General features: G+C 38.8%; 2 protein-coding genes across 4 annotated transcripts in view; one reads left to right on the forward strand and one right to left on the reverse strand.

The window, feature by feature from the left end:
- LOC120570143 overlaps positions 1–19,870 on the reverse strand; it is a 112,518-nt gene that overhangs the window by 31,888 nt on the left and 60,760 nt on the right. The window lies entirely within an intron of this gene.
- Positions 849–19,859, forward strand: LOC120570153 (interferon-induced protein 44-like). The gene is made up of 8 exons (XM_039818397.1): positions 849–1,130; positions 6,525–6,551; positions 6,657–6,690; positions 10,442–10,643; positions 12,532–12,687; positions 13,128–13,299; positions 13,978–14,078; positions 19,282–19,859. Exons 1-8 carry the CDS (start codon positions 1,070–1,072, stop codon positions 19,438–19,440), a joined length of 912 nt encoding a protein of 303 aa, XP_039674331.1. The 5' UTR covers positions 849–1,069; the 3' UTR covers positions 19,441–19,859.

Genomic DNA, 19,870 nt, shown 5'->3' on the forward strand with positions numbered 1-19,870 from the left:
CTCAAAGCAGCCCCGCTGAAGTCAACGGACGCTGGGCTTCAACAGGGAGACGCACTGAGACGCTACGGGAAGGTATGAGAAGGAAATCGAGTCAGCCAATTCTGAACCAACTCGTCTTCGAGATTAACGTATTCTAACGCATTTTAGTCAATAAAATGTTAACACAATAGTACATATTTGACCATTTAAATTTTAGAAATTTTAGGGGAAGCTGAGCTTCCCTTGCAGTCTTAAAGAAATCGCCACTACGACCCATATAATTTCTCTCGGCCCCCTTTCGAGCATCAATAACAAAGCTCTTTTGCCAAACGATAGCCAAATTTATCCAAATCCTTCATACCTAATAGTTGCGTAATCTGATTTGTATTTATACCACATATGAGTCTCTCGATATCGTCATGGTTACCCTCTACAGTCATGGTTACCCTGGTTACCCTCTACAGTCACAAACTTTTACATCAGTCTGTATTGTTTTGTAGCAAAATTATTTATTCAGATCAGATGTTCAAAAACGTAAACGTGCATGGTTTGAAATAAACAAATCTACCTGCATTTCCTTTATTTGAATATTTGTTTGCTAAAGTTAAAATGAAGCAATGCCTTCTGGGAATTTCAAGACAGAATCAAGTAAACCCGTGTAGACTGCATCTTTATACTGTCTATGGTCTGCGTCAGGTGGTGGTTGGAAGTTGAAAATTGGAAGTTGTAAGCTATGGTTGGAAGTTGTTGACAAAAAAATGTATCGAGGCATCAAGCGACACAAGGGGGGGGGAGGGGAAGGGGGGGGAGAGAAAGAGAGAGAGAAATATAAGAGAGCACTGTTGGCTGACGGTGAAAAATGCTGCAAACTGACGGATTTGTTTTTAAACTCAAGTGCATCTTCAGCTAGCATTAGCGCTAAAACAGCTAGCATGTTAGCAACACATCTGAGCCAGAACACCAGGGAGACAGAAGGGACAGTGAGGAATATGAGGAAGAAGAAGAACAAAACGAGCAAGAGGAGGATGAAGAGATAGACATGGATAACGAATCTATGGAACTAACCAACACAGAACTGCTGTGGGTCTGAATGTGGATTAGCAGAAGTAACAGAGATGGAGACCAATGCTGCAGGAGGGAGTGCAGCTACAGTAAGTTTGTCTACTTCAGAATATTATATTATTATGGAGCGGCTGGCTCTGATGATTTATTCTTTTTTTTTTTGTAAGTCTATGTTTTGGTGCAGTTGTTTAAAGGGAGTTTACGTTCACCATCACTGGGGCTATCAAAAGTGCGTGTTCTTTCCGTGCGTCAAAAGTTCTATCTGCGATTGTAATAATTAAGGCTATGAATGTGATGTTTCTCATGTTGTAATATGCTGGTGTTTTATTTTGTCCACAAGGGGCGCACTGGGTTAAACCCAGAGAGAAACTCCTATCACTAAAGATGAATAAGCTCATTAAAGAATATCAATAGGTACTTTGCTGTGTCGGAGTTAGAGTTCAGAACAACTTTACATCAGTTTGGATGAATGATTCGATTAGAGACACATTAACATGCTTGGTTAATTCGCAGCCAAACTCAAGTAGGTTAACACTGTATTACTACAAGCCGTTATTTTGCTAATTCTGAGGTATATATTAGGCTACTATATGCCATACCATATAGGTTACACAGAAGGAGAGACGATGACTGTAAATCATGAAGACCATGCATTCAAACTGAGTCATGCAGCCTACTACCACTTTTCTGTGACTCGGTGGTAACAATTGTGTATATCGACAATATTAGACCACGAGTTATCGTTACTGTTAAAACATATGTATCAGTCCCAATGTGTAGCTTAGTAGGTGGCTGTGGTGAAGCAGTAGTAGTCCATATGGCCGTAGATGTGAGGAAAGAAACGTGAAAACTATCATCGGGTATTTCCTCAACTAAGCCCAGGTAACCAGTTGTTTTAGATCAGCTCAAATCAAGTTGTTACCTGGGTGATGACGTAGCTGATAGATATGTGACTGGAAGCAGCTTCATTCAGAGCTTTGATAGCTCACTGTGTGGAGCTGCTGACTCAGGTGTTAACTATTATATTTATGCCACAAGATCGAAACCAGCTCGACCCGAACTTGAATGATGATATTGTTTCTAGATCTTTTTATTTTGTAGGTGGCTGTGATGTGGCGATTACTTAGACAAACATTTTTGTGACAGTAGATCTGGGAAACGATTTGAAAATCACCAGTAATATGTTTGTGATTATGTGACGAATCTGGTGACAGAGGCGGACCACATCGGCAGCTGTTAGGTAAACACAACATACGGAAACCAGTTAGTGTAGAAACCAGTAGGGACATAACACCGGTCCGCTGCGTGGCTGCTGCGTGCTCCGCCGTCCGTCAATACCCACCAGGTCGGGATTTGTTGCGGAACGGTTGCGGCCGTGACTGACAGCTGTAGTCACGAGGACCCACGAGATCTCGTGAATTCAGGTAGAGTAGAACAACCAAACCAACACCAGTTAGTTTCCATCCAGAGGAGTAGAGGGGAAACGACTCTGTGCTGTCTGTTTTTAAGGTGTAGTGCTGCAGGGAAATATGATCCAATTTTGAAAATTAACCGGATATTTATTTTGTTTCTGTGCTCGACTTCCTGTCCCGCATAATCTGAATTGTGCTGAAATGCTGCGGAGCTCTCCGTCGTCCTGCAACAATAGAAGCTCTGTGTATCTGCTCCGGAACACGGCGGACTGACGGAACTGGGACGGAGTGGGAATGCAGACGTTATGCAGTCTGTGGAAATGCACACATGGGGCCTCATTCACCAATATCTTCCTACGTTTTCTCTTAAATATGTTCTTAAGAAGGTTCCTAAGAAAAGTCTACATCAAGGGCGTAAATCCCAGGGGGGTCGGGGGGGTCAGGACCCCCCCCATCTAAAGGTTGTCCCCCCCTAGTTAACATTAGTAATTACTGATCACTAACATGCTAGTTAACATTAGTAATTACTGATCACTAACATGCTAGTTAACATTAGTAATTACTGATCACTAACATGCTAGTTAACATTAGTAATTACTGATCACTAACATGCTAGTTAACATTAGTCATTACTGATCACTAACATGCTAGTTAACATTAGTAATTACTGATCACTAACATGCTAGTTAACATTAGTCATTACTGATCACTAACATGCTAGTTAACATTAGTAATTACTGATCACTAACATGCTAGTTAACATTAGTAATTACTGATCACTAACATGCTAGTTAACATTAGTAATTACTGATCACTAACATGCTAGTTAACATTAGTAATTACTGATCACTAACATGCTAGTTAACATTAGCCTATGTAAATGTACTACCTGATCTCAGGTCAGTTGTGTAGCCTATGTAAATGTTCTACCTGATCTCAGGTCAGTTGTGTAGCCTATGTAAATGTACTACCTGATCTCAGGTCAGTTGTGTAGCCTATGTAAATGTTCTACCTGATCTCAGGTCAGTTGTGTAGTATGTAAATGTACTACCTGATCTCAGGTCAGTTGTGTAGTATGTAAATGTTCTACCTGATCTCAGGTCAGTTGTGTAGTATGTAAATGTACTACCTGATCTCAGGTCAGTTGTGTAGCCTATGTAAATGTACTACCTGATCTCAGGTCAGTTGTGTAGTATGTAAATGTACTACCTGATCTCAGGTCAGTTGTGTAGCCTATGTAAATGTTCTACCTGATCTCAGGTCAGTTGTGTAGCCTATGTAAATGTACTACCTGATCTCAGGTCAGTTGTGTAGCCTATGTAAATGTACTACCTGATCTCAGGTCAGTTGTGTAGCCTATGTAAATGTTCTACCTGATCTCAGGTCAGTTGTGTAGTATGTAAATGTACTACCTGATCTCAGGTCAGTTGTGTAGTATGTAAATGTACTACCTGATCTCAGGTCAGTTGTGTAGCCTATGTAAATGTACTACCTGATCTCAGGTCAGTTGTGTAGCCTATGTAAATGTACTACCTGATCTCAGGTCAGTTGTGTAGTATGTAAATGTACTACCTGATCTCAGGTCAGTTGTGTAGTATGTAAATGTACTACCTGATCTCAGGTCAGTTGTGTAGCCTATGTAAATGTACTACCTGATCTCAGGTCAGTTGTGTAGTATGTAAATGTACTACCTGATCTCAGGTCAGTTGTGTAGTATGTAAATGTACTACCTGATCTCAGGTCAGTTGTGTAGTATGTAAATGTTCTACCTGATCTCAGGTCAGTTGTGTAGTATGTAAATGTACTACCTGATCTCAGGTCAGTTGTGTAGTATGTAAATGTACTACCTGATCTCAGGTCAGTTGTGTAGCCTATGTAAATGTACTACCTGATCTCAGGTCAGTTGTGTAGCCTATGTAAATGTACTACCTGATCTCAGGTCAGTTGTGTAGCCTATGTAAATGTACTACCTGATCTCAGGTCAGTTGTGTAGCCTATGTAAATGTTCTACCTGATCTCAGGTCAGTTGTGTAGTATGTAAATGTTCTACCTGATCTCAGGTCAGTTGTGTAGTATGTAAATGTTCTACCTGATCTCAGGTCAGTTGTGTAGTATGTAAATGTACTACCTGATCTCAGGTCAGTTGTGTAGTATGTAAATGTACTACCTGATCTCAGGTCAGTTGTGTAGTATGTAAATGTACTACTACCTGATCTCAGGTCAGTTGTGTAGCCTATGTAAATGTTCTACCTGATCTCAGGTCAGTTGTGTAGTATGTAAATGTACTACCTGATCTCAGGTCAGTTGTGTAGTATGTAAATGTACTACCTGATCTCAGGTCAGTTGTGTAGTATGTAAATGTACTACCTGATCTCAGGTCAGTTGTGTAGTATGTAAATGTACTACCTGATCTCAGGTCAGTTGTGTAGTATGTAAATGTACTACCTGATTTGAGACGCTTACGTAAGCAACTAGCTTTGTTGAGATTCGCCCGTTTTCAGCGGCAGTTTCAAAATATGAGATTTTCATAGTAAAGGGGAGTCAGTGGGACTTTGAGCTTCTATGTATGTCCTATTTACCCTCCGAACTGTCGTTATTACACTATGACAGGGTAAAATCGGTTTTGCATTCTATCACCCCTTTAAGTACAGTTACGAAGTATTTGTAGGCCTACTTCATTACATTCTACCCCTCCATTTTGGCTCTATAAATAGCGATCAATCACCAAATAACGCAGGATTTAATCAGTTTAATTGCTGATGTAAATTGCAGTGTTAGTGTTTTTTTGCATAATATGATTTTTTTTTTCAACAAATGATCAGAAATACATTACAGTACTATCATTGTAAACGACTGTAGAATTAAATAAAATGCAGTAAGAAATCATTTGGAGCAAATTGTCATCACTCAAATGTGCGTAAGAGTGCTTTTCAGTGTTCGTAGATTTTGTTCTTAGCTAAGAACTAATCCAAGTTAAGAAGACATTAGAGAATGCCAGAATCTTCGTAAAAAGTTCGTAAGAAGGGTTTAAGAACACATTTCTTCGTAAGAACGGTTGGTGAATGAGGCCCAGTGACTTTAATGGAAACCTAATGACTCTGTCGACATTCCACAGACGTTCCACATCCAGAGGAAATTGCCGGTTAGACTATTTGGGCTGACGAGTCTTTCTAATGACGCATTTTCACAGTCTGGTACTTAAAACGTTTTACCACAAACTGAGACTTTCCTCACTTGATACATTATCTTTTAAACTGACAAACATCAAATATGGAATTCATGGCTCCATTCAAACAGGATCAATTTTACTTTCCTCATTCACTACTGTACATGGTTGGTCCACCGGAAGGTCTCTCTATTAAAGCCTAAATGTGATATTAAATCAAAGTATTTAGTAGTTTGAACATTACTGCAAAGTTCTGGGAGTTTTCATGCAACCTAAAGTTCTCAAATAGGTGTTCATAAAATTAAAATTAATGCACGAAATCCAACACGGGCGACTTCCTGTCTGGCGAAAAAAACAAATTGCCCCCAAAGATGAGTACAATGTTCCAAACTAATTTTATAAACATCAAAAGAACTTAATGTGAACCATGCCGTTCATTAAGTCCTTTAAACACCAGGGACATTTTTTGTGCCTTTAATTCCTCAATATATTTTTTTATCAAACTGTTGTTTTTGTCATGAGTTCTTTCACTCAGAACGCTAAAATTACATGGTGATAAAGGGATGTAATGTTTTTTTCAAAACAAGCTAAATTTTTCACAAACCTGAAAAATGTTAATTTGCCGCAGAAACATAAAATATGTGAAAATGTGTGTATTGGAGTTTTTGGGGTACTATGCTGTGGGGAAAAGAAAAAGGCTTTCATTAATTTGTTGTAATAGTATAACTAACTTAGTTATCTAGCCAGTTATAACCAAATAACATCCACATCCACTCCATATTAAATGAAGCAGCCTCCTTGCTGCTGTAGTCAGTGTAGGCGTTTCAGAATCATATCTGGGATAACCAGATACCGATTCATATCGCTGAATCTTTACATGTTTACTAAATTATTTTTCTTTTCAGGAACGCCATCCCCACCGCCTTCTCCCAGTAAGATATTAAGTTTATTTATGAACACTTTTAGTAAAACCATTATTGATTTGTCCATTGAAATATTTGCTCATTTCCTAAATAATTACACAATTTCCACTTCAGCTTTGAAGGACCCATGGAGGAAAATACCCTGGGGGTGAGTTCACTTTATAACCATTTATTTGTTATGTGTGGTGTCACTGCTATTTAAAATGAAAGACCCCAAATTATACAAGCTTTTTAGAAAATAAAACTACAAAGACTCAAAGCTGCAAATACCTAGAAATGGGATTTTTAAATGTGATATTTCTGTACCAACTGTTGGAAGGAGGCCAAATGTCCATCAATATAAAGATAAAAGAGTGAAACCAAATCCTTTCTAGACCAAACATCAAAAGCGTCATCCATCATTGATGCTGTTATTGTTATTATTATTTTTATTATTATTATTATTATTATTGTACTGTTCTTGCTGAGGTGTAGCTGTAGCAAAGTTCTTTGTATGCAGATTTATTTTCTTCACATTGTGCTGAATCAATGATTTTTTGCTGTAAACTAATGCTCATGTAAGCTAGGTGGCTTAGCTAATTATAATATTTTGTTGTTCGTTTCCTAGTTTCACTCTCTCGTCTCTCATCACTCATCTCATGTGTCTGCTGCATTACTCCAAAACCAATCACTTATACCAAGTAAAGTAGAACTGACATAACAGCTGTTATATATGTCAACGTTTATTTTCAAGTTTTATTTTGAGGGTCTTTTAAAGTTATTACATGCTGTCTCAGCTAGCGGTTAGCTAAACTAACGTTAGCTTGGCTGTCGACCGGAAGCGTGGAAGGCAGAACGGATCGTGTACCGACAGTAACCATAACTAGGGGGCGTGGCTTTTGCAAATGGTCAATTCCATAGACAGTATATAATGGACCAATAGACCCCGTGTCTCTGTCTGAGACCAGTGAAGGGTATTAGAAGCACTTTTCCGCTGATCTCTTGCTTTACTGAGCAGCCTCCAACTGACGGAGACAACGTAGATGTGACGTGAGCAACGTGTCTGAAAGTGTGAAGTCTTCTGGTAGCTGTGCCGAGAGAAATCTCAATCATTCCCAATCTTACAGAGACGGAGAGCGTAGGTATATGTAAGGAGATAACATAGACACAGTAATATTACTGATCACTAACATGCTAGTTAACATTAACATTACGTCATTAACATCAGAATGATACTACTAACACGCTAGTAACATAGTATTACTGATCACTAACATGCTAGTTAACATTAGTAATTACTGATCACTAACATGCTAGTTAACATTAGTAATTACTGATCACTAACATGCTAGTTAACATTAGTAATTACTGATCACTAACATGCTAGTTAACATTAGTAATTACTGATCACTAACATGCTAGTTAACATTAGTCATTACTGATCACTAACATGCTAGTTAACATTAGTAATTACTGATCACTAACATGCTAGTTAACATTAGTCATTACTGATCACTAACATGCTAGTTAACATTAGTAATTACTGATCACTAACATGCTAGTTAACATTAGTATCACTTGATCACTAACATGCTAGTTAACATTAGTAATTACTGATCACTAACATGCTAGTTAACATTAGTAATTACTGATCACTAACATGCTAGTTAACATTAGTAATTACTGATCACTAACATGCTAGTTAACATTAGTAATTACTGATCACTAACATGCTAGTTAACATTAGTAATTACTGATACAACATGCTAGAAAATACCTAATTGTAGTTAACATCAGTATTACTGATCACTAACATGCTAGTTAACATTAGTAATTACTGATCACTAACATGCTAGTTAACATTAGTAATTACTGATCACTAACATGCTAGTTAACATTAGTAATTACTGATCACTAATATGCTAGTTAACATTAGTAATTACTGATCACTAACATACGCTATAACATTTAGTATACTATCATAACATGCTAGTTAACATTAGTACTGATCACTAACATGCTAGTTAACATTAGTAATTACTGATCACTACATGTAGTTAACATTAGTAATTACTGATCACTAACATGCTGTTAACATTAGTAATTACTGATCACTAACATGCTAGTTAACATTAGTAATTACTGATCACTAACATGCTAGTTAACATTAGTAATTACTGATCACTAACATGCTAGTTAACATTAGTAAATTACTGATCACAACAATCTAGTTAACATTAGTAATTACTGATCACTAACATGCTAGTTAACATTAGTAATTACTGATCATAACATGCTAGTTAACATTAGTAATTACTGATCACTAACATGCTAGTTAACATTAGTAATTACTGATCACTAACATGCTAGTTAACATTAGTAATTACTGATCACTAACATGCTAGTTAACATTAGTAATTACTGATCACTAACATGCTAGTTAACATTAGTAATTACTGATCACTAACATGCTAGTTAACATTAGTAATTACTAATTACTAACATGCTAGTTAACATTAGTAATTACTGATCACTAACATGCTAGTTAACATTAGTAATTACTGATCACTAATTACTAACATGCTAGTTAACATTAGTAATTACTGATCACTAACATGCTAGTTAACATTAGTAATTACTGATCACTAACATGCTAGTTAACATTAGTAATTACTGATCACTAACATGCTAGTTAACATTAGTAATTACTGATCACTAACATGCTAGTTAACATTAGTAATTACTGATCACTAACATGCTAGTTAACATTAGTCATTACTGATCACTAACATGCTAGTTAACATTAGTCATTACTGATCACTAACATGCTAGTTAACATTAGTAATTACTGATCACTAACATGCTAGTTAACATTAGTCATTACTGATCACTAACATGCTATTTAACATTAGTCATTACTGATCACTAATACATGCTAAATACTATTACACTGATCACTAACATGCTAGTTAACATTAGTCATTACTGATCACTAACATGCTAGTTAACATTAGTAATTACTGATCACTAACATGCTAGTTAACATTAGTAATTACTGATCACTAACATGCTAGTTAACATTAGTAATTACTGATCACTAACATGCTAGTTAACATTAATCATTAAACAACAGATAATGGAAGTCCAAACTGCCTGTGAGCTTTTGTACTATTACGGTAATTCCTCTACTGTGTGACAGTAAGTCTCGTGGTTATGACCCAATCGTTAGCCTATTGTTATAAAAGCGTCTGCTACGGAGCCATAACGTGAGCTACAAGGTAATGGAGCCTTTTATACATTGTCGTGTCTCTGTAGAAATAAACAACGGACAAATAGAGTCTTTAAACGCTTCAGATGTAAAGTTATTCTCAGTCAAGTGACGTAAAAACAAAATGGCGGTCAGCGGAATGCTAACGGGAGGTGATACCTTTGTAGCAACAAAGCGATCCCATGGGAGGTTCGAGTTCTGAAGCGAAGCTTACCCCCTTGGGTCAATTCTAACGTGGTTTCCTACTTCCGGCTTTAGCTCAGTAAACAAATGTCAAAATAAGAGTCTTCATGAAACTGAAAATATGCCAAGTTAAATGCATACAAATTCAACTCAAATGCCTGAAGGGCAGAACAATTATTATTATTATTATTATTATTATTATTATTATTATTATTATTATTATTATTAGTTTCATTTACTATATTGTCTAATTTCCATCTGAAATCTGAGTGTTTTTTTTCCAATTCTCACTAATATTAATACTTCTGATCAACAATTAGTTTTCTTTTTTTAGTTTTTCTTTAGTTTTTTTGTTGCAAACCAATGTTGGTTTTCTTATAGTTTTATTTCTGTTGAGATCAATAATAGTAATGTTGATAGATGTAATATACATAATCATCTGGAATTAAAATGTAATATATTTTAACAGAGACAAAGCGACGGACCTCCAGTATGTGAAGGATTATGAGCCTGAAAACGATGACATCAAACATGTCCGAATCCTTCTGTACGGACCCGTTGGAGTTGGAAAGTCCAGCTTCGTGAACTCTGTCAGCAACGTCCTACGAGGCAGAATGACTACTCCGGCTTTGGCCAGTGCAACTACCTCTGACAAAAGTTTCACCACAAGTGTAAGAAAACTTTAGATTTTAATGTAAATTATTAAACCTCCAAAGCAGCAGCAGCTGAATTTTCACTTCAACCTTCCCCTTCACTTCCCTTCACTTTCTCTTAATTCAGGGATTTGTTACTTTGAGTTCCATAATTTGCCCCTTTGAATAATCCATAGCACTGAAAAGATATTCAGATAAGGTCAACCGTATTGAACCCACACAGGGAAATGTAAAACATGTAAATGTTAGCAGGAAAAGAAGCTACACCCATGCATGCAGACTACAAGTAAAAGATTTAGGGCCTCAGGCCACATTTCTCTTGGCCCATGAGGCTGTGCTGACACTGTTGGTCCTTTTGCAGTGTGTTTGGCCCATGGTCTGCTCCTTGTGAATATTTACCCCTAGGTATATAAATTTGTCCCCTCCCACTTCCTGGAGGCAGTTGGTCAGAAAGTCCAGTATCCTGTCACACAGCAGGCTGTTCTTATGAACCATTCCTACAGAAATATCTATGAGAACAGCACTGTAATTCATATGTATTCCACATATTTATTATTGTATGCAGCACATTGACTTTTGATGTAAGGCAGCTGCCTTCATTGTCTGTAGTAACTATGACCGGAGCACCTAGGATAAGATGACAAACATCCTCATAGGGAGGAGGTCTGGGTGGAGGTGTGGGTCCTAAAACACACTGTAGGGCTTTCAGGACAGGGAGCAGAGTTCATGTCCCAGGAAGAGGTTAGGGAGAAAACCCAAGACTTTCACCCAGCTACGGTCAGGGGCGAATTTTGTGCTACGCCCCTGTCTAGGGTGTTCGTATCCCAGGAGAACTACATAAGGGAGCCCCTCTTTTAACCCAAACCACAATCTTTTTTCTAATCTTATCTAGTCATTTTGGTGAACATTTATCTTTAGAGGTGTCGTGGAAGTTTCCTTTACAGCAGGGGGAAGAGTTTTCAGAGTTTAGTATAATGAAACAAATAAGACAGTCTGAGACTAGAACCAAGTTGGGTTTTTGTATTTTATTAAAAACATATATATTTGCAAATAGGAGCAACATGATTTCACAAAAGGCTGCAGCCCAGTGTGGAGTCAGTTTCTCCAATGAGTGAACAGAAACACTAGGCTTATATACATCTTCAGAGGGACAGCACATATGCACTTAGATTATTATGATGCTACAATTCTTACAGGCAATCTGATAGACATGAAGACATCTCAGAGCCATCTCACCTCCTCCTCCCTGTACGACTTTCACCCCCCAGTTACATTTTAACTGGCATGGGAAAACAGGAGATAGTTTTAGGGTGACCTTGTACCTTTATCTGTTCAGACAAACAGTGCTCACATTTTGTTCCAAACTGGACACCTCAGCAATTTAAGCAGAAACTGAGATAAACTGTCTTTCAATAATGTGAGAGAATTAAAGTAGAAATAAAACATAAAAATATAAGGCATTATGCCTAAATGTAATTTTTCCCATTACAGAGGCTAAACATAACTGTTAGGAATGCTGTCAGGACATCACAGTGATGTTTTTGTGGCAAAGATTTGATGTAGGCTTAACAGTGACCTGTTGTCATAATTTTTGTAAGATATACAAATTTTCTTTTAGTTTTCCCCCACTGGGAATCAACCACATGTCAAAGTGTCCCTGAGCAAGACACCAAACAAAAAACAAAAAAGAGTTCCCGTCCCAGGAAGAGGTAAGGGAGAAAACCCCAGACTTAGACACCAAACCCCAATTTATTAACCAAACGGTTCTGGAGTTTGAGATAAACATAAAAACATGATTAATATTGATGCATCCAGGGATGTTTTACAAAGTAAACACTGCAGGACCCAAAGTCTGTAGATGCCGTTATTGTGATTAACATAAACATTTAATCTTTTTGTGTTACAGTATGCAACTCATAAAATCAAAAAGGAAGGAAGAGGACAGTCAAAGACATATTATCCTTTCGTCTTCAATGACATCATGGGTCTGGAGAAAGGGGGTGGAGTTCATCCTGATGACATCAAACTGGCCCTGAAAGGACACGTGAAGGACGGATACACGGTACAACTGGGACATTATTAAACTTTCAGTCTTAAATTCATCCAGACATCTCTCACAGTGCTGCAGACAGATCACAGAATGTTGATTTTGATCTTATCAGTAAAATATTCACTGACAACCAAAGTTCTGATTCATTTCATGTCCACTTGCTAGAATCCTTCATTGGACCTCATGCAGCAACATTATCCTTATTTAATGTTATAGAAAATTAAGAAAAGTCAACTCCAGATGCATCAGACATTTTAAGACGTTGATGAGGGTGCAAGAGCTTCAGAATAACTTCTTTGGTCTGAAACTAGCAGAGTAAGATAGAGATAGAAGTATGTTCGGTTTTCCCTTCTGAAGCTGATATGTACACATTTGTTTTTATTTTTTGTTCTATGTGTGCTCATGCATTTTGACAAACTATTTTAACATGTCATTATTTAATTGTGTTCCAGTTCAACCCTGAATCTCCTCTCGTCTCTGAGAAAAATCCAGGCTACAACCCTCATCCGTCTCCAGAAGACAAAGTCCATGTTCTGGTTTGTGTGCTTTCTGCTAATGCAGCCGAAATTCCAGACTCAGTTCTGAAGAAGATGGCAGAAGTCAGAAAGTTAGCCAGTGACCTGGGTAAGAATATAATATACGTGGCTTCAGAAAGTATGAAACTGTTTACTTTTTGCACTTTATTGTGTTGGTTTATTAAAAAAAAATCTAATTTATAAAATATCAAAAACTGAATCTCTCATTTAAGGAAGTATTCAGACCCGTTACTCAGTACTTTGTAGAAGCCCCTGTACAGTAATTACAGCTTTGAGTCTTCTTGGGTACAGCTTTAAGATTTACACCCTTGGATGTGGACAGTTTATGCCATTCTTCCTGGTAGATCCTCTCAAACTCCTTCAGATTGGATGGGAAGCATCTGTGAACCTCCATCATCAGGTCTCTCTCCAGATGTATCAGGTTCAGGTCTGGGCTTTGGCTGGACCACTAGGAGAGTCAGAGACTTTCCTGAAGCCACTCAGGCATTGTCGTGCTAAGAGATGATATAGTGATATATATATATATATATATATATATATATATATATATATATATATATATACATATATATACATATATATATATATATATATATATATATATATATACACCACATGGGTTATATGGGTTAGGGTCATATATATAGTTTTTTACTGTTTTTTACTTTGTTGTCTGACCAACAGATTGTTCTGTTTTTTTATTTTTCATTTTAGGAACATAAACCTCCTGAAAAAGCTAAAATACTGAGTGTGTTTCTGTCTGCAGGGATTCCCCAAATGGCAATAGGCACCCACATTGATGCAGCCTGTCCTGAGACTGAAAAGGATCTGAAGAATGTGTACAAGAGCAAGTACATTAAGAGAAAGGTGAGTTTCTGTCTTCCTGAGTCTGTACAGAAATATAACCTGACCTGATTTAAAGCTATAGTGTAGTTTCTGTCGCCACCATGAGTACTAAGTAATGACACCAATTCTGTGGTGCGTCCACGTGTTAAGTACCACCCCCCCCCCCCTCTCTAAACATTTACATGTACGGGGCCCGAGCACGACGGCACAATTTTGTGCGTTTTGCCATCCTAACTGTAAGTGGGTGTAACTTCAGTGTACATTGTTCAATTTGTCCCAAACTTTTAACGATTCATAAGAGTCCAACCCTGATGACATAAAAAGGCAGATATTGGCTCAAAGTCATAGCGCCCCCTAGTGGCAACAGGAAATAGTCCAAAAACTACAGGTGCTATACTTTAACAAACTCCTCCTACAGATCTCATCCGATGATCTTCAAATTCGGTCTGTACCATCTAAAGACTTCACTGATGAAGCAAGACTTTTAATCGATGAACAAAGAAGTTGTTGTAACTTGAGTGTACGTTGTCGTATCTGCCCGAAATTTCTCACGATGGACAAGGGTCCGGGCCTGAGGACACCTACAGGCCCAAATTGACTTTTGGTCATAGCGCCCCCCCTGGCCACAGGAAATCTGCCTTATATGACAAACATCATCCGATTTGCATGAAACTTATAATGTGTGGTCTACGTGTGATACTGAGCCGCCCCCTATAATATGACCACGCCCACTTACTCAGGCCACGCCCCCTTTTATAACATTTGAGCTGTTTATGGTAGAGTCTTGTGTGAGGTGTCATTGAACTCAGCAGAGAGTTCCTTCTTTATTGGTGGTTTGACCCGCCCCCTATGCTATGCAGCTAATGAACCGTATGACGTAGAGTCTTGTGTGAGGTATTGTTGTACTCAGCAGGGAGTTCCCTTTTCATTGGTGAAGATTTGCGGCGTCTGAGTGCCGCGCAAATGCACGGTCGCAAGTAAGGCTGAGCAATTTTATCGATTCTGCGATATAAATCGATATTTTTTCCCCCAAGAAAGTATCGATTTTTATGCCGTGAGTATCGATACGTAAGTCCCATTCAAATCCCCCGTGTTTACCCCCCGTTCACGTTGCAGGAAGAGCGATTTGGTCAGCCAGCCGCTAGTGTCGCTGTAGAGCAGCCAGCGTCAACTGGCCCGCCGCCAAAGCTTTTAGTATGGCCCGCAGAATAATCATCAATTCACAAAATGTAAAGAGGAAAAAATGTGTTCTGTTATTTATCATTTCAAGCATTTAGAGCAAAAACCCAGCCCCCTGTATTTACATCTCTAGTCACATGCCGGGATTCTCTACAGCGATGCCCGAGCTCCACACACACCGCAGAGCCGAGATGTGTGAGCCTTAAAACACACACACAGCTGAGCCGAGATGTGTGAGCCTTAAAACACACACACACCTGAGCCGAGATGTGTGAGCCTTAAAACACACGGGGATTTGCCCAACACACACCCCGAGCCGAGATGTGTGAGCCTTAAAACACACACACCGCAGAACGTAGATGTGTAGTGTTATTAAACACACAACACACGGTAGAGCCGGGGTGTGTGAGCCTTAAAACACACATACAGTAAGCGAGCTGTGCGAGAATATGTGAGCCTTTAAAACATACACGACGGGTTGAGATGAATATGTGAGCCTTTAAAACACACACACACGGTTGAGCGGTGATGTGTAGCCTTAAAACACAATACACAGCTGAGTCGAGATGTGTGTGGCCTTAAACACACACACAACAGGCGCTGGAAAAAAAATGAGGGAACAAGGAGCCGAGGTGTGTGTGTGTTAAAGGTTAAAACACGCAGCACCTGACTGGGAAGGATACAGAGAGAGTTACCAACGGCCGCTGGGGCAGATGAACTCATGCTGGTCTCTTTTCTGTAAATAGGCTACAATTAAACCTTCGTGACTAGAAAGTCAATACTTATCAATGCACTCACCTGTAGACCAGCATCAACATGTAGAAAGAGATATTTCAATCTGCTCAGTCCACCGCGCTGTTTTACGCAAACACAGCTCTACTCTACAAACACAGCTCTACTCTACAAACACAGCTCTACTCTACAAACACAGCTCTACTCTACAAACACAGCTCTACTCTACAAACACAGCTCTACTCTACAAACACAGCTCTACTCTACAAACACAGCTCTACTCTACAAACAGCTCTACTCTACAAACACAGCTCTACTCTACAAACACAGCTCTACTCTACAAACACAGCTCTACTCTACAAACACAGCTCTACTCTGCAAACACAGCTCTACTCTACAAACACAGCTCTACTCTACAAACACAGCTCTACTCTACAAACACAGCTCTACTCTACAAACACAGCTCTACTCTACAAACACAGCTCTACTCTACAAACACAGCTCTACTCTACAAACACAGCTCTACTCTACAAACACAGCTCTACTCTACAAACACAGCTCTACTCTGCAGACACAGCTCTACTCTACAAACACAGCTCTACTCTGCAGACACAGCTCTACTCTGCAAACACAGCTCTACTCTGCAGACACAGCTCTACTCTGCAAACACAGCTCTACTCTACAAACACAGCTCTACTCTGCAGACACAGCTCTACTCTGCAAAACACAGCTCTACTCTACAAAACAGCTCTCACTCTACAAACACAGCTCTTACTCTACAAACACAGCTCTACTCTACACAAAAACAGCTCTACTCTGCAAACACAGCTCTACTCTGCAAACACAGCCTTTACTCTGCAAACACAGCTCTACTCTGCAAACACAGCTCTACTCTGCAAACACAGCTCTACTCTACAAACACAGCTCTACACTACACAAACACAGCTCTACTCTACAAACACAGCTCTACAAACACACGCTCTACTCTACAAACACAGCTCTACTCTACAAACACAGCCTCTACAAACACAGCCTCTACTCTACAAACACAGCTCTACTCTGCAGACACACGCTGCTCTGCAGACACAGCTCTACTCTACAAACACAGCTCTACTCTGCAAACACAGCTCTACTGTTTACAAACACAGCTCTACTCTACAAACACAGCTCTACTCTACAAACACAGCGCACTCCACAAACACAGCTCTACAAACACAGCTCTACTCTACAAACACAGCTCTACTCTGCAAACACAGCTCTACTCTACAAACACAGCTCTCACTCTGCAAACACAGCTCTACTCTACAAACACAGCTCTACAAACACAGCTCCTCTACCAAACACACGCTCTACTCTACAAACACAGCTCTACAAACACAGCTCTACTCTACAAACACAGCTCTACTCTACAAACACAGCTCTACTCTGCAAACACAGCTCTACTCTACAAACACAGCTCTACTCTACAAACACAGCTCTACTCTGCAAACACAGCTCTACTCTACAAACACAGCTCCTACTCTACAAACACAGCTCTACTCTGCAAACACAGCTCTACTCTACAAACACAGCTCTACTCTGCAAACACGCTCTACTCTGCAGACACACCTCTACTCTACAAACACAGCTCTACTCTGCAAACACAGCTCTACTCTACAAACACAGCTCTACTCTACAAACACAGCTCTACTCTACAAACACAGCTCTACTCTACAAACACAGCTCTACTCTACAAACACAGCTCTACTCTGCAAACACAGCTCTACTCTGCAAACACAGCTCTACTCTGCAAACACAGCTCTACTCTGCAAACACAGCTCTACTCTGCAAACACAGCTACTCTACAAACACAGCTCTACTCTGCAGACACAGCTCTACTCTACAAACACAGCTCTACTCTGCAGACACAGCTCTACTCTACAAACACAGCTCTACTCTACAAACACAGCTCTACTCTGCAAACACAGCTCTACTCTACAAACACAGCTCTACTCTACAAACACAGCTCTACTCTACAAACACAGCTCTACTCTACAAACACAGCTCTACTCTACAAACACAGCTCTACTCTACAAACACAGCTCTACTCTACAAACACAGCTCTACTCTGCAAATAGCGAATTTTTACAAACAAGCTAAAACAAAAGCTGTCGGTTTGTAGTCTAACTGTTTATCTTAGGTTGCCGGGAATCTGGAAATTTTGACAACTTCTTGCAAACCTCACTGCTGGCTGAACAAACCAAACTCTGCGCTAGAGCGGACAATCTGGAGCTACTTAATATGCACGTGAATGACGCGATCGTTATGTTCGAGTGATGATGATGATGATGGTTGTATTATTTTGCAACAACATCGTTTCATTGCAAATGAGTTATACATGACGAGTGCATAGCCTGCTTATCAGTCCATTCATCATTAAAGCTGGGCTTTTGGCTTTTCCACTTCAACTTTTCCCTTCAGCGTCTTCGACAGTGACATGTTTACCTGACAACAGCCTTTCTTTCTGCAAGCATGTTCCACCAATCAGGATGCTGCATACTACAATAATGTTTCCATAATCACAGACTTTAACCATCACTCCTCAGTGAACTGCCTCCTAGTCTGAGATCTTTTTCTAGTTAAAGAGTTATCATTATGGAGTGTCCATGTTTTTTAGGAGTTTGCTCACACTATTACATGTAAAAAAAAAAAAAGCATTAATTCAGTAATAAAGTGAAAAAAAGAATAGGCATATTAGTTATAAATTCATTTTATTTTCTTTATTTGAAAGTCCGGCCGCCAGAGTGCTTAGAAAAATTCTGAAAAGAATGTAGTTGATGATCCCTGCTGTAGACTCTCTGTCCAGTCAGACAGATATTATATATCATATATTGTGTAATTGATGTTTTCAGTTCAATTAATTAAATCCAAGTAAATGGAACACTCACAAGATGTCACCAAAATCACTCGGTCCCCTTTAAATCTTTCAGAAAATTATGTAAGTGTATCGAATTATATCGAATCGTATCGTTGGCTGAATATCGTGATATATATCGTATCGTGAGCTGAATATCATGTATCGTATCGTATCGTGGAGAGTGTATCGCTACAGCCCTAGTCGCAAGGAGCGGCGTCCGCCGGTAACTCCGACGCACGCAGAGGCGCTCGGGCCCGTCCATCGCTGCTCGCAGCTTTAATTAGCTTTGTATCAACTCATTTAGCAATGGCTTGAATGTAACGGACATTCATTAATATCAAAAGTTAACTCTGTAGTCCAAATATTTTCAGTATATGAGCACAGAAAACACATTAACCCCCATTGTTTACCACTCAGGTACATGACTTCAGCGCTGCAGTGGGAATCCCAGTGAACTGCATCTTTCCTGTGAAGAACTACAGTAATGAAATCGACATCGATGATGATGTCGACTCTCTGATCCTGAGTGCACTGAGAAAGATGCTTGACTTTGGAGACGACTTCATTGACAAATGAATTTGGCAGCAAGTGTTCAATGATAACCATATCTATATCTGGTTAATGGTAATACAGTTATATTAATATTGTAATAACATGATAATGATGGGATAATATATTTTGATGTTTAAACTGTATTATAGGCTATTATCAGCATAATACCTTCCAAATTAGATGGTTACAAACGATTGGTTTAGTCTTGTGACGTCTTACCTTGAAACACGTCTGGTAGTTTCTGTGTAATAACCAATAATCAGTGCTGCAAAATGCAAAACTACCTGTTTCTATTTCATTTCAAGGTAATATTTCATACATACACATTTTATAGTATTGATGCCTTGTATTTAAAAGTCCAAAGGAATGCCATGTACGAACATGTTTACATGGGTTATGTTATGTATATGTTTATACTGATATTAAATTAAGTATTTGCTGAACAAAACAAATT

The sequence above is a fragment of the Perca fluviatilis genome, chromosome 12 (genome assembly GCF_010015445.1).
Source record: "Perca fluviatilis chromosome 12, GENO_Pfluv_1.0, whole genome shotgun sequence".
In the NCBI taxonomy this organism is placed as follows: Eukaryota; Metazoa; Chordata; class Actinopteri; order Perciformes; family Percidae; genus Perca; species Perca fluviatilis.

Coding starts and splice junctions, on each gene's coding strand:
- LOC120570153 (XM_039818397.1), top strand. CDS start 1,070: ATGTGGATTAGCAGAAGTAACAGAGATGGAGACCAATGCTGCAGGAGG. Junction 13,300..13,977: donor AAAGTTAGCCAGTGACCTGG/GTAAGAATATAA, acceptor TTCTGTCTGCAG/GGATTCCCCAAATGGCAATA. Junction 14,079..19,281: donor GCAAGTACATTAAGAGAAAG/GTGAGTTTCTGT, acceptor TTTACCACTCAG/GTACATGACTTCAGCGCTGC.